The sequence below is a fragment of the Carcharodon carcharias genome, chromosome 17 (genome assembly GCF_017639515.1).
Source record: "Carcharodon carcharias isolate sCarCar2 chromosome 17, sCarCar2.pri, whole genome shotgun sequence".
In the NCBI taxonomy this organism is placed as follows: domain Eukaryota; kingdom Metazoa; phylum Chordata; class Chondrichthyes; order Lamniformes; family Lamnidae; genus Carcharodon; species Carcharodon carcharias.
In genome coordinates, this window is record NC_054483.1 from 74,851,207 (window position 1) to 74,864,049 (window position 12,843).

At 37.1% G+C, this 12,843-nt stretch overlaps 1 protein-coding gene across 4 annotated transcripts in view; it reads right to left on the reverse strand.

Annotated features, from left to right (window-relative positions):
• Positions 1 to 3,124: 3,124 nt before the first annotated feature.
• The window catches only part of tial1 (TIA1 cytotoxic granule-associated RNA binding protein-like 1), a 33,418-nt gene continuing 23,699 nt past the window's right edge, over positions 3,125 to 12,843 (reverse strand). For all 4 annotated transcript variants that reach the window (XM_041210259.1, XM_041210261.1, XM_041210260.1 and 1 more), the window contains 6 exons: positions 9,587 to 9,695; positions 7,088 to 7,183; positions 6,887 to 6,971; positions 5,388 to 5,511; positions 5,126 to 5,268; positions 3,125 to 4,827 (listed from right to left, as the gene is read on the reverse strand). In XM_041210259.1, coding sequence (XP_041066193.1) covers positions 4,707 to 4,827; positions 5,126 to 5,268; positions 5,388 to 5,511; positions 6,887 to 6,971; positions 7,088 to 7,183; positions 9,587 to 9,695 — 678 coding nt within the window. In that variant the 3' untranslated portion in view covers positions 3,125 to 4,706. The remainder of the gene's footprint in view (positions 4,828 to 5,125; positions 5,269 to 5,387; positions 5,512 to 6,886; positions 6,972 to 7,087; positions 7,184 to 9,586; positions 9,696 to 12,843) is intronic.

The following is a 12,843-nucleotide window of genomic DNA, read 5'->3' on the forward strand; positions in this document are numbered from 1 at the left end:
TCCCAAAGCAAAAAAAAATCTGAATATGCAAACAGGACCTCCCACAATATGTGGCAATAGCAATCCTCTCAGTAAACACCTTTCACTGATCAGGTATGCTCCCAAGTTACCTTTGACAATATCAAACATGAGTCGTCACAGAAATTTTTGCACCATCTCATCGGCATGTATGATTATAAAGAGGCCGGATTAGGGAATGGCCCCTCCAACAAGGACTAGAAATTTTGTCAATATAAAGACTGGTCTGTTCAAAAATTTGCATTTCAATACAGATGTATCTTCAGAGATCCTATCTCTCCAGGTTGTGGCCTTCTATCCCCACAAAGATGCAAGTTTAATCTTCAGTTTTACATCTGTTTGGCTGCGTTAACTTTGAAGGTTATGCATTCAAGGGTCACTCCATAACTTGCTGTCGACATACTTTCAGCAGCAAGTCCTGCTTCTTTGGTTCTCCCATGAGATTCCTTAATCTCCATTTGTTCCCAACGGGGTTGAGAAGATTTACCCTCAGCAAGGTTCCAGGTTCCACTCACCCCTTTATGGCTGCTCCTCACATAGCATCTGCTGTGTCAAAAATGCTGAACCCCATACTCACTCTTCTCTCATCTCCCTCTGTCCTTCCCCCACCCCACATCCCTGTTTCTCCCACACAAAGCAGGAAAGGATTGAGTAGGGATTTGAATTCTATATCAAGCTCCAGAGTAAGAAAATGCTTGTTAAGGAATAACTTTACTGACAAAAAGGACAATCTAATTTAGAATGCAAACCAACAAGGCTTATTGGATGAAGATTGATATTTAACATTTCACTAGTCGAGGCATGGCACGATACATAGACTGTCACAAATTGAACTTATCTTTCCTGTGGATCCCAAGACTGCTGGGATCTTCTCATGGTTCCTTGAAGCTCATCTCTTGACTCATGATGCCATTCTGCTGAGCCAAGTTAGCTCCAACATAAAGCTACAAAGGGATTTGTGTATAAGACTTAAATTCTAGTGGATCCTTTTCCAACCCAAAGCTTCTGGTCCACCTTATCTGTTAAAGCCACACACTTCAGTTGCCTGCTGATGAATGTGTTCTCTTTTTCTCCCTGGTGGAAACATCTAAAGCCTGCAGCTTTCCCAAAATGACTGGGATTGTACTTTACTACTGATTCACCCAAAACTATACTTTACTAAGCTAAGTGCTTATACATTTCCTATTCATTCTCAAGGCAATTACTTTAGCCCTGGCAAACCTGTCTATACTGGGTCCACTGATCTCCAATACTAGGTCTTACAGCAAACCCTCAGCCCATGACAAATATCTGTCGACTGGCAATGCCCTACACAAATGCTAACTCCCTAGCAAGTACACTATTCCTAACTTTCTCCTGAACTAGCAAATGTCCTGTGACAAATGTTAACCCTTGGCAAGTGCGAAGGCCTGTGATGCATCCCCTTTTTGCAGGCAGCTTTGGGCAATTAGCCCAAATATGTGCACCTGAATCAACCCAACTAAACTGCTAACCCAATATTTGCAAATCTTGACAAAGCGAAGGGTACTCCTAGTTTCCCCACAACAATCTAACCTTAATTTGTACCACTTAACCAGAGGTCCTATCCTCAGATCATTCTTCTAGCCAATCAACTTTATAGTTTTAGCTTCTATTTACTGTTAAGCCTGATTTATTGGAGCTCAAATGTGCAAGTGTGTCCTAGCTAGAATTTCAGTTCATGTTTTCTTAAAGTAACATTACAGTATTTGGCATTTAAAAGGACGCCAACTTTAAGACTAACAACCCAAAAATCACAAATAATTTCAGTATACAAATTAAGACTTCTCACTCGGCTAACTTATAGAACAATTTGATAATGTAAGCTTTATTAATTACACAAACATGCCAGAGGCAAAGTCCAATGATGGAGTCTAAAAATCTAGGCGGGGAACAGTTTGTTGAATTTGTGGAATCAGGTGTAGCATTTCTGCTTTGCCTGACTCCACAGAAATGTAACTTTTTAAATTAAGTCTTCTGGACCTTGAGCAGCTCCAAGGATCTCTAATAATTGATTAGGCTACTTAAGGCCTAGCACTAGACTGTATTTGCAGGGTGCAACTTTTCCAAACTTCAATTGGGGTCACAAAACCAACGTTCAAACCCCAGTTTGCACATAAAAAACACCTAAAACACCATCAAGCTGGTGCAGGAACATCCAAGTCACTAGCTTTCAATTTAGCAACTGGCATTTCCCCAAGGTGTAGCAGACATTAGAAACTAGAATATGAAATTTAGACTGATGTTTTATTCCCAGAAAAATAGGCAAAACAAAGTTGAATTTCTCCCCACCTCCCAATTTCATAAGTAGCTGTTTGATATGCTTTATGAAACAATGCAGGTTGCCAGTTTTGCTATTCCTTTATAGTTCATAATTGTTAATTTAAATTTTCATTGTCATCACTTATTTCTATATCTTTTCCAATGCTTTGTAATTGCAGGCTGTCTCCAAATCCACTGTTCCTTCTAGTTTGTCAGGATCTGTAAAATTGGAAATCTCAATTTGTCTTGGAAGCAAAAAGTGCTGACTGCCTAAGTGAACTTTATGTGCCAGCTGTATGAATAAAATAAATGTGTCTGCCTGCAAAGAATTAAAAAGGAAAAGATTGCACATTAGCTTCTGGAAAACTCAAACATTTGCTTCACTGTCTCAGAATATCAATTTTTTTCTAAATTATCAGTAGGGATGTGCACCTTGCACCACTATACAATATCACAAATCACCATGAACAATGCAATTTTAAAAAAAACTGGCAGATCAAGTTTTTTTGGGACTAAATTACTAAGGATAACTACAATCTTATCCAGGCCAATCTTTGTAAGTCAAAATGGGACAAGCACAAGACAACAAATTTGTTATTTAAAGCCAATATTTGCCCACAGTACTCTTATTTTTAAAATTGAGATTTTTTTCTGAAGATAATGCTTTAGTGAGCTGAAACAAATTGAACTCTTGTAATATTTTCAAACAAACATGTACCTATACCATATGCTATTTGCCATTTTTGTAATCAAAACAAGTTAGTTTTCAGAATAGTAAACTTAATTTAGCTACACAGATCTAAGAAATGGAAACCAAGTGAAGTAGTTTATTTTTAAAATCATTTTATTTCTTTAGATACAGAAGAAATAATCCAGAAACAACTAATGTCAATTAGCTTTCAACGTCTTCATAATCCACCCATTCCACACTCAATGAGCAAGCATTTATTTTTTTTTTACAAATGTGAATCGCAACAACATGCAAACCACTCAAATATATCTTTAAAGTGAAGTTTCATAAATGGTACAGAGTTTTGAACTGCACCTCCAATTAACAAATGGCACACGTTACTGTTAAAATGAAACAGTTGGTTCTGACATGATTGTTGTATTTTACATTTTTAATTTTAGACTTAAAAACACTCCATTTGTTGGTGGCCTGAAGAAATCATGTAACTATTCAACCTTGCATTAAATTTTATATGGTTCAATAAATCTGCATGATATTAAGCACAGCAATAGAATTAGGTAGAAAAGCAAAGAGCACCAACTATTCTTAATGACACTATGCCCAAAGCAGCTTGAAGAAATAAAATTTAAGGCTTCAGTTTGAAATTTACTTTGTATAATTTTACATACCACATAACTGCAGTAGGAAAGATATATTAACATACTCTTGTGAAACACAGCCATACATTGCACATTCTGGGCAACCTGCTACTTCAGTACTGTACAATTGAATAGCTTTTAAAAAAATCTCAACCGCTGACACAAAGTAGGAAGTGTGATACCTTTACACTAGAGCATGCTTTAATAAATCATACTGGTGTATTAAATGTTATCTATAGATATTTACACTTGTAAACTTCACCCTAATCCCCTTGCCCATGTGTATGCAAGTTATGTAGAGCTCATCTAATATAGCCAAAACAGTCAGTACAAGGGACTTCAGCAGTCCAAATGTAGCCAATGTTCCCTTCTCAGTTTCCTGATTTTAGAGTGTTATGCAACCCACTTTTTAAAACAAAGAAACTGTTGCCTTCATTGGACTTCTAGTTCAATCCATACGATGGTGAAGCAAAAGGAAAAAAATTAAAGTCCAAGTACAAATTAAATTTGATGCATCTCAATCTATGCCAGTGCGCTGGCAATTCAGGATGGCCATGAATTAGAACTTCTGAAAACAGCAGCCAGTTGGTCCATCGCAATGTGAAACTCAGTTGTGTTTATCGAACATTAAGCCTGGCTTCATGATACAAGGCTTTAAAACTCCCTTTACATTGATAGAGTATGAAATTAATATCGTGGAATGCTCAGCTAAAAGAAAAGATTGTCAAAAGTCTGGTTGACATTTTCCCACTAACACTGTATTTATTTAAATTCATACACAATAGCACTTCATTTTCCAAAATAAATTCATCATTCTCGATTACTTCACACTTCGAAAACAAGTTAACAGATTATATGTTTCCCCCACAACCCCTCCCTGTCCCCAACAAAAAAAAAAGAGCAGAACAGGGAAACATTCACATCCTCCACCATGAGCTCAGCTGTGATAGAACTTTTAAAATATTCAGCTTTAAAATAAATAGTCTATACTTTATTCATGGTGTCAGTGAACATGTTGATGTTTTGTCAATAGAAAAATCTGGGCTCCTCATTTGTACGTAAACAGAACGAGTCCCTGCTCATTGCGTCTGGTAACCTGCCATCCCAAAGCCAGCTTGGTTAGGTATAACAGCTGTACCCTGACCTTGGGCAGGCTGAGCACTAAATCCACCCACCCAGGCAGCTGCAGATTGAGGTTGACTGCAAAGAAAACAGAAATATCACAATGAGTTTAACTTAAAACTTCTTACTGATTACAGGACATGACTTAAATTACAAAATATCAATTTCCTAATAATCTTGCAATCAGCATACAAAGTAGGATTTAATATAATAGGTCAGCGAAGTTGGTACAGGTGAGGGGGGGGGGGGCACATTTACAGAACTGTTATGTACACAGGCTGAATTATAGGCAATTAAATTTTAGCAGACCCAGTTTCTCCACAAAAGGCTGACCTCAGTAGTGAGTTCAAACTGCTTTATCCAATAAATTACTTACTCTACTCCAAATCCTTGCTGATTCCACGCTTGGCCATACATGCCATAAGAGGGCACCTGCCAACCATTGGCTACATACTGACCATACTGTTGAGCATTGCCATACCACTGGCCCCACTGACCCCAGGGCTGAGCAAATTCCATCTGAATAAGAGAGGAAGTAATAAAATTACTGCAAATTAGCTACTTGTGACACGCTGTAGTAAAACCCAAGAAGTTTGATATTCAGCTGTAAAAGCAAGTTACTTAATACATCAGCTTACCTGTTGATACTTGTTGGCCGAATCAGTAGTTTCTTTACCCCAATAGCATTTAACAATATGGCCTTCGATAGTGGTTCCATTAACTGACACTATAGCATGAGCAGCACTATCATGGGTTGCAAACCTACAAAAATTACAAGAATGTTAGCTTCTGTAATTCGACATGATGATTAATTTGCACCAGCTCATAACATTCATCTAAGATTTAGGGGCAGCCTCAAGGACTCATGATGTACATGTCTCTATATCAAGAACAAAAAACTTGTGCCCGCCTGCTGTACACCAGACACATTGAAAACATATGCACAAGCTACTTTGGCATCTAAATTTTCATCTTGGAGGTACTAGTTTGTGTTGGAGTAACAGCACTCCCATGTCTCTCGCACTTCTGTAAACCTGACAGTGTGCAATGACTGACATGCTCAATGTTTTCATACTTTTCAGTAAAGGTCATCTTCTTGAGGACGTTAGCTGGCAAGTTCTTGATGAATTTGTGTAAGCTATCAACTAACAGAACGGGCCCCTATATTTGCGCGCAAATTTGCACCCCTTTTACCATCCATCAAGATGCTATCATGCTCTACAAGATAGAAAAAGTCACAAACATCACCAGCCTTGTCATTCACAAAAACTTGAAAATTCTACCAAGTCCTTCAAACTGCCAGCCAGGAAATAGCAGCTACCAACCCAGTAAACAGGTGGACATAATTGGGGATGCATACAACAAAGAGTCAAGACTTCACCACTAACCCAACAGTAAGAGGTCCCTGGCTTCAACCTCCCTCAAAGGCAGTGAACAGTGCTCAACTGAATCTGTACAGGGCATGAAAAATGTGGCTCCTTGCTCCTTAAGGGGAAGATGATGGAAGTGACTGCGGCCTTGAGTCCCAGACCATGAAACACATGACATCAACCTACCCATTAAGATCTCCAATCAGTATCTCAGGAGTCTGTTGAATGAATGTCTCATCAGGCTAACCAATTACAAGCTTTTAGGTACATTTATATATTGGCAACTCACCATAACTTCACAGCTGAGATCATATGACCAGAAAGCATTCACCATTTGCAACTGACTGAAATATTGATTCTAATGATACAGTTAGTGATTTGGAGGTTCAACATATTGCATCCCTCATTCATGAGAAAGCATGTTTCAGCACAGCTTAATACAAATCAAAATAGAACAATGCAAACAAAGTGGTGGTAATAGTTTGTGTTGACCTGATAATAACAATCAAACTTAACCACATTTACAGTAAGATTGAGAGTGAATATACCAGCGGCACTGCTGGGAACTAGTGGACAGGGATTACAAAAGTAATCTGTAAAAATATTATGGAGTGGCCACATTAGCTTTTTACAGTGCAAGACCATATGATGTACAGGGGTACAGCTTATATGTGAAAACCAACAAAGCCATAGATTAACTTTCTAATTTATTTTTAAATATTAAGAATTGTTTCACATTTAAAAGTTATATTTCAGGTAAAACCTACCTAACGAATGAGTACCCCTTTTCTGGGAAAACACGAATTTCCATGATTTGCCCAAATGGTGAGAAAGTTTGACGCATAAGCTGTTCTATAAGAGTTAAAAGATTATAAAATGTGCAAGAATGTTAGTTTGACAATATACAAATATTTTGTTTTAATAAATGCTGATCCACTTTTGAGTTATTAAATCAATGTTGTCCATACCCGTTAGGCCTGAAGCAATACCTCCACAGTAGACGGTACAATTTGTGGAACTAGACTGATTGACTACTTCTTCAAATTTTAGATGTTTAGAACTACCTATAAAAGAAAAAAGTGTTAGAGATTTCAACCTGCGCCAACAGCATAGGTGATTATGCTACTGGGCTACTAATACAGAGGTCTAGATTACTGAATTGACAACATGAATTCAAATTCCACTGTGGCTGCTGGAAAATTTAATTCATTTATTTAAATAAAGCTGGAATAAAAAGTTACCATTAGCAATAGAAACTAAAAACCATTAAAAAACGCATCCAGTTCACCAATATCCTTTAGGGAAAGAAATTTACCATCCTTACCCCGTATAGCCCATGTATGACTCCAGGTCCACAGCAACATGGTTGACTCTTAACTGCCTTCTGAAATGGCTTAGTGAGCCATTTTAGCCAACCATTCCAGCAAGTCTAAGAATAAAATCAGACAGGCCACCCAAACACCCCAAACACCTGTCCACCCAGCCTAGTTGACCCTTCAAAAGTTTTCCCTATTAACATCTGGGACTTGTTCTTCAAGCAGTCACAAGGACAGCAGGTGCATAGGAACCTCACCATCTGCAAGTTCCCCTCCAAGCTTGGTGCACCTGCACCACACAGGCTGCAGCAGTTTCAAGAAGGTGGCTCATCACTCATTACCTTCTCAAAGACAATAAATAGCAATGTTTACATCCCATTACTAAATTAGTTAAAAATGGGGAAATAAGCAAGTGCATACACAATGACTGGCCACATCAAGAGTTTGGAGATGGGAGAATAAATTCTATGATCCTAGTTGCATACAAGTTACTAGGTGTACTGTATAGTACAATTACTTCTATGAATAATGCAATGTCAAAAAAGAACAAAGTGGCTTTTGTATGATACTTTGTGCCTGTCAAATGAGATTCACTAAGCATACAATCAAATTGAACACAAATTAACTATTAGGCCTGAGGAAAGGCGAGTTAGTATAGCAAAATAAAATTAGGCAATTCTGTTAGCTTAAAAAAATTACAAAAACAGAAATGGGCCATTTGACCCAACTACTCCAAGTTGGTGTTTTATCTGTTACAGGATCCTAATCCTACATTCCCACTCCTATAACCTCATACCTAATCTATTCTTAGGAGACATGGTCACTACTTCAAAAAATCTACAACCTCACAACTCTTTCGTAAAATAAAAATTCTCCTATCTTAATTCCCTTACATTTAATCTTCAATCCATGTTGCCTTCCATTGGAAACTGCTTCAATCTACTCCAGTCCTTTCCTTTTTTAAAAAACACCAATCTAATCGTCCCTGAATTCTAATGAACACAGTCCGACATTTCTCCCAATTTTTGCTGTTTCCTAACAGGCAGCATCCCAGCAAATCAGTGCTGTAACCCTTTGTTAGCTCAACATTCCTCCTCAGTGTGAAGCCAGAACAGCATTCCAACTTAAAGGTTTGATATATATTCATTGACAGATTTTTTAATATTGTATCCTCGCCAAAAAACCCAATATTTCATTAGCTTTTAAAATCATAATGCCTAGTGAATCATAGCCCCAAATCCATCTGCTTTTCCAGTTTTCCCACAAAAGTACTTTAAGAGCTCCAACTGCATTTTTTTCTTTATTCCTCCAATTTATCAATAGGCTTTCAGCCCTCAATTATCCATTACACCTCCTATTTTAAAAGGCTTCAAATTTGTAAATCACTTCTCTGGCCCTATATCTAAATCACCAATATGCACCATGAACATAAATGGTTCCATAACTGAATCCTGTAGGAAAGCACTGCCCACTTCAACCATCCAAAAATTGCCCATAAATCCAAGTTTTTAAAAATCCAATTTGGTATTTCCCCTGCAATTCCCTAACACTTTCCACATGCACCATGTTTATTCCACTAATCACCTCCCATAAAGAATATTAGGATTGTCAAGCACAATCTTTGTTTCTGCAATCTATGTTAGCTATTTCTAATTATTTTCTCTTCATCTGGAAAAAAAAAAGTCATTTCACTTTTAAAGAATTTTCAATGCTCCTTACCACCAACTGGGTTTTAAATTTTCCAATCTTCCAGCACACATTCACCCGATAGAACATGAAAATATAATTCTAGGGCTCGTTCCTTCATAAAGATTGTGGCCCACTTACAGAAACAGGTTATTTTTGCAAGAAAGTGCTAACTGTTAATAAATGCCTTAATTTTGATTAATGTTAATCAAATCTGGAAAAAGATTAAACGGATCTTGAATGCACTTCAAAATTATTTGTTAAACATTGTTAAAAAATTTCAAAGACAATCAAGTTAGCAAAATACAGGCTCCAGTTCTTCACAAAACTGGTTGACAAGATTACTTAATGGTAAATACAAATTCTCATCAATTCAGTCATTATTGGAAAGCAGGTTTAACGTCAAAGACAGTAAATTGAACACCTTCTAAAACTACTGGCATAAAATAGATAAGAGAAACCTACTCTCTGGGGCACTCTTTGGAGCTGGCGGTTTCCGCGTTGCCCAGTTTGTTCGAATTTGCCGGCCTCCCAGCCACTGACCACCCATGTGCACAATTGCATTTTCTGCATCCTATGGACAGCAGATAAAGAATGTAGAAGTGATGTAAACTCTGCCTCTAACAATAATTATTGAATTCAAAGTTCACTTTGCTTCCCAATTATAAAATTCCAGACTGAGTGTTAACAGTGTAGCCATGCCAATATGCAAATATTCATTCAATTAAATCCCTTGTAGAGGAAGTGTGAACGTACAGAAATGATGCAGTACACTTTCTAGGTTACTAGTTGCTAAACTATTCCAATTCTACTGTATCAATGGAACACTGCATATACTAATATTTGTAGTCGAGCAACTGACGTTTGCAGAATACAAAACATTTGTACAGTGGATTGTGAAGTATATCTACAATGACGAAAGTTTATTTTTAGTCCATAGGTCAATCTCAACTATGTAAGTTAACCATTTCTCGGAACTAATCATTTGCTTTTTACTGCTATAACATTTACAAGATTGCGGGTATGTGGGCTAAGATCACAGGCCATGATTTCATTGAAAAGTGAAACAGTCTTGAGTGGCTAAATGCAACCAGATCAGCAGAAATGTGGGGATTCAGAATTTCTGTAGATTATCTGGAATCCTACTTACAAATTTGCCCAAGTGCAAAACCTTAAGTTTTGTAGAATTCAAATCCAAGCAATTTGTACTGAAAATTAAATTTCACAGAAATACAAGTTAATATTAATGGAATAGATCAAATGTACCATTTTCAAAATATCCAATTATTGATTAGCCAAAAGGCAATCATATTACTTTCAGCTTAACCAGATGAGCACGTGGTTTTGATAATTTGCTTTACAAACCATATACTTTTTATCTGAAGTTACAGCAGTGATGTAGTGAACAGAGATGGTTCCAGAAGAGAACTCAAACTACACTGCCCACTACCAATTTGAAGCCAGATTTTAAAATTCCGTTAGTCATTAACCAGTCCTGGGCCAGGAGGATGTGTCAACAACACACATGAGAATCTGTCAATGCTATTCTGTAACCTGCCACAAGTTGCACAATAATCCTTCAAAAGAGCATGCCTTCCCTCTTCGTCCCTCCATTTCTTTCAGGAGGCAGTCAACCTACCTATCCATCCAATCTCCTCTCAGCTGAGATCTAGTTCAGTGACACAGCTGCAAACAAAAATCTGATCATTTTGCATATTTAACAGTAACAAATGAGCAGAGTGAAAAATAATTCACAAAATGGTAGTCAACATCCCCTCGGACAATAAAATCTCAATTTAACAGGTGCACTTCAGATTTACTGTATTGGGTAAAGATAACCAATTATACATAATGAGCATTCATAAAATTCAAAGTTGTTACTATTTAATTCAATTAGGGCATTATATCATTTAGTTTTGCACAGCGCTATCCTGTCATTCAGACTTTTATCCTCCAAGAGAATGCATCACCTACAAAAAACTAAAATTGAAGTAGACTCAAATTATAAATTAATTTTATCAAATAAACATGCCACAAATATTACTGGTTTCAATCACATTCTCCACCTCAATGTATTGTCACATCCATCAAAATTTTAAATATTTATGGAGGAAAATATCTCTGCAGTCCCAAGTATGTGCTATCACTTATCTACAGCTTCCTTTTACTACTACAAGGAGATAAGCCACCCAAAGAAAGCAGTTGCTTTTTTATCCATTACATCAAAATTGCTGAAACTGTAATTTCTGTATGTTTAAGAAATTTTCAGATTTCTCAAATGAATAAATACACTAGCGAGTGTGGCAGAGGGTATGTCAGACCCAACAAGTCAAAAGGGCAGTGAGCGCATATCACTGCCACGTTGTATTAACTCAACATTATTACAATTATGCAGTTCTTCCTTGGGCTTTTCCCTGCCTGTAACTACAAAGCAGAAAAGAAAACAAATTTTTATTAAGAGCTTCCAACTTACTGAGGATGCTTCAGGCCAATCCACATCCAACAACCTGCTCTGAAAATTCTGCTCACATTTTGACAGCTCTGACAAATTGCACCATAGCAGCTGAGGCAATCCACAACATTCTTAAAACAAGAGTGTCAATTTAACCCATCTCTCATTGTTAATGGATCCTTGAAAAAAATCCCAGGATCTGGATCAACATCTTTGTCAAAAAAACGAATCAGTTCTTCCTTGGGCCATATCGTGTGCACCAAGTTTCATTGAAATTGTTCATTAGTTTCAGATTTATTGTTTACAAACAGACTAAAACAAGCAGACAAAAACGTTACCCCTAGCCACCCTCAGCGGCAGAGGTAAAAACATACAAATCGCTCTGTTCAAAGTATCTTAGGACATGGGGAAGGTGAAGAGAAGCTCCATTAGGATGATTTCAGGGAGAGGCGTAAGGTACGAGGGAACTGTGAGAATTTTTTTTTAAATTAGAAGAATTTAATGTAGTCAAGTGCAAAATCAAATGCTTAGGTAAACAGAGCAGGCAGAAGGGTTACAGAATTAATAGAAATACTAAGCAGACCAAATCAGGAGAGAAATCTTTGCCATTCTAATTAGAGTACTCAAAACAATCTCTAGCTGCAATCAAGAAAGCTGCATACATTGTGCAAGATAAGAAACAGTTCTTTTTAAAAATAATTAAAAATGTCTTTGATAGAAAGTCTTTCCTTATCCATTCTAACTAGGAATTCAGAAATGAAAGATCATGAATTTCAAACTGCTCTTAAGAGTGAGGAGAGAGTAAAAATTCATAACTTCTTGAAGCTTAGAATATTATGCCTTATGTTATATCGGACTCCATCTATGCTACTAATTTCCATGTTTCTTCCTCAGATGAGAATTCTGAAGGGGTCAGGTTTGAGGCTTTCAAATTACTAAGGGCAGGCAACATTATTAGGTCCAACTTAGTTGTCGCAAAACAACCTGAACAAGGAAACAAATTGAGAAGTGGTACATTCAGGCAGGGTCCAAGGAAACATTACAAAGATAGGCAGTTTCTGGCCTAGCTTATCAAGGGAGATTTGTTGGGCAAGCACCTTAAGATTTCCAATATAAAAATGAAGTATCTGAAAGAAGTACAGTAACGGATACAATAGCTAGGACACAAGAAATGGATCAACGGCTTATCCAGCCTAATTTTCCATGACTTGGAAACAATTATTATAATGGTACTCTGCATTTCAGACAGATATTCAGCTGATGACTACAT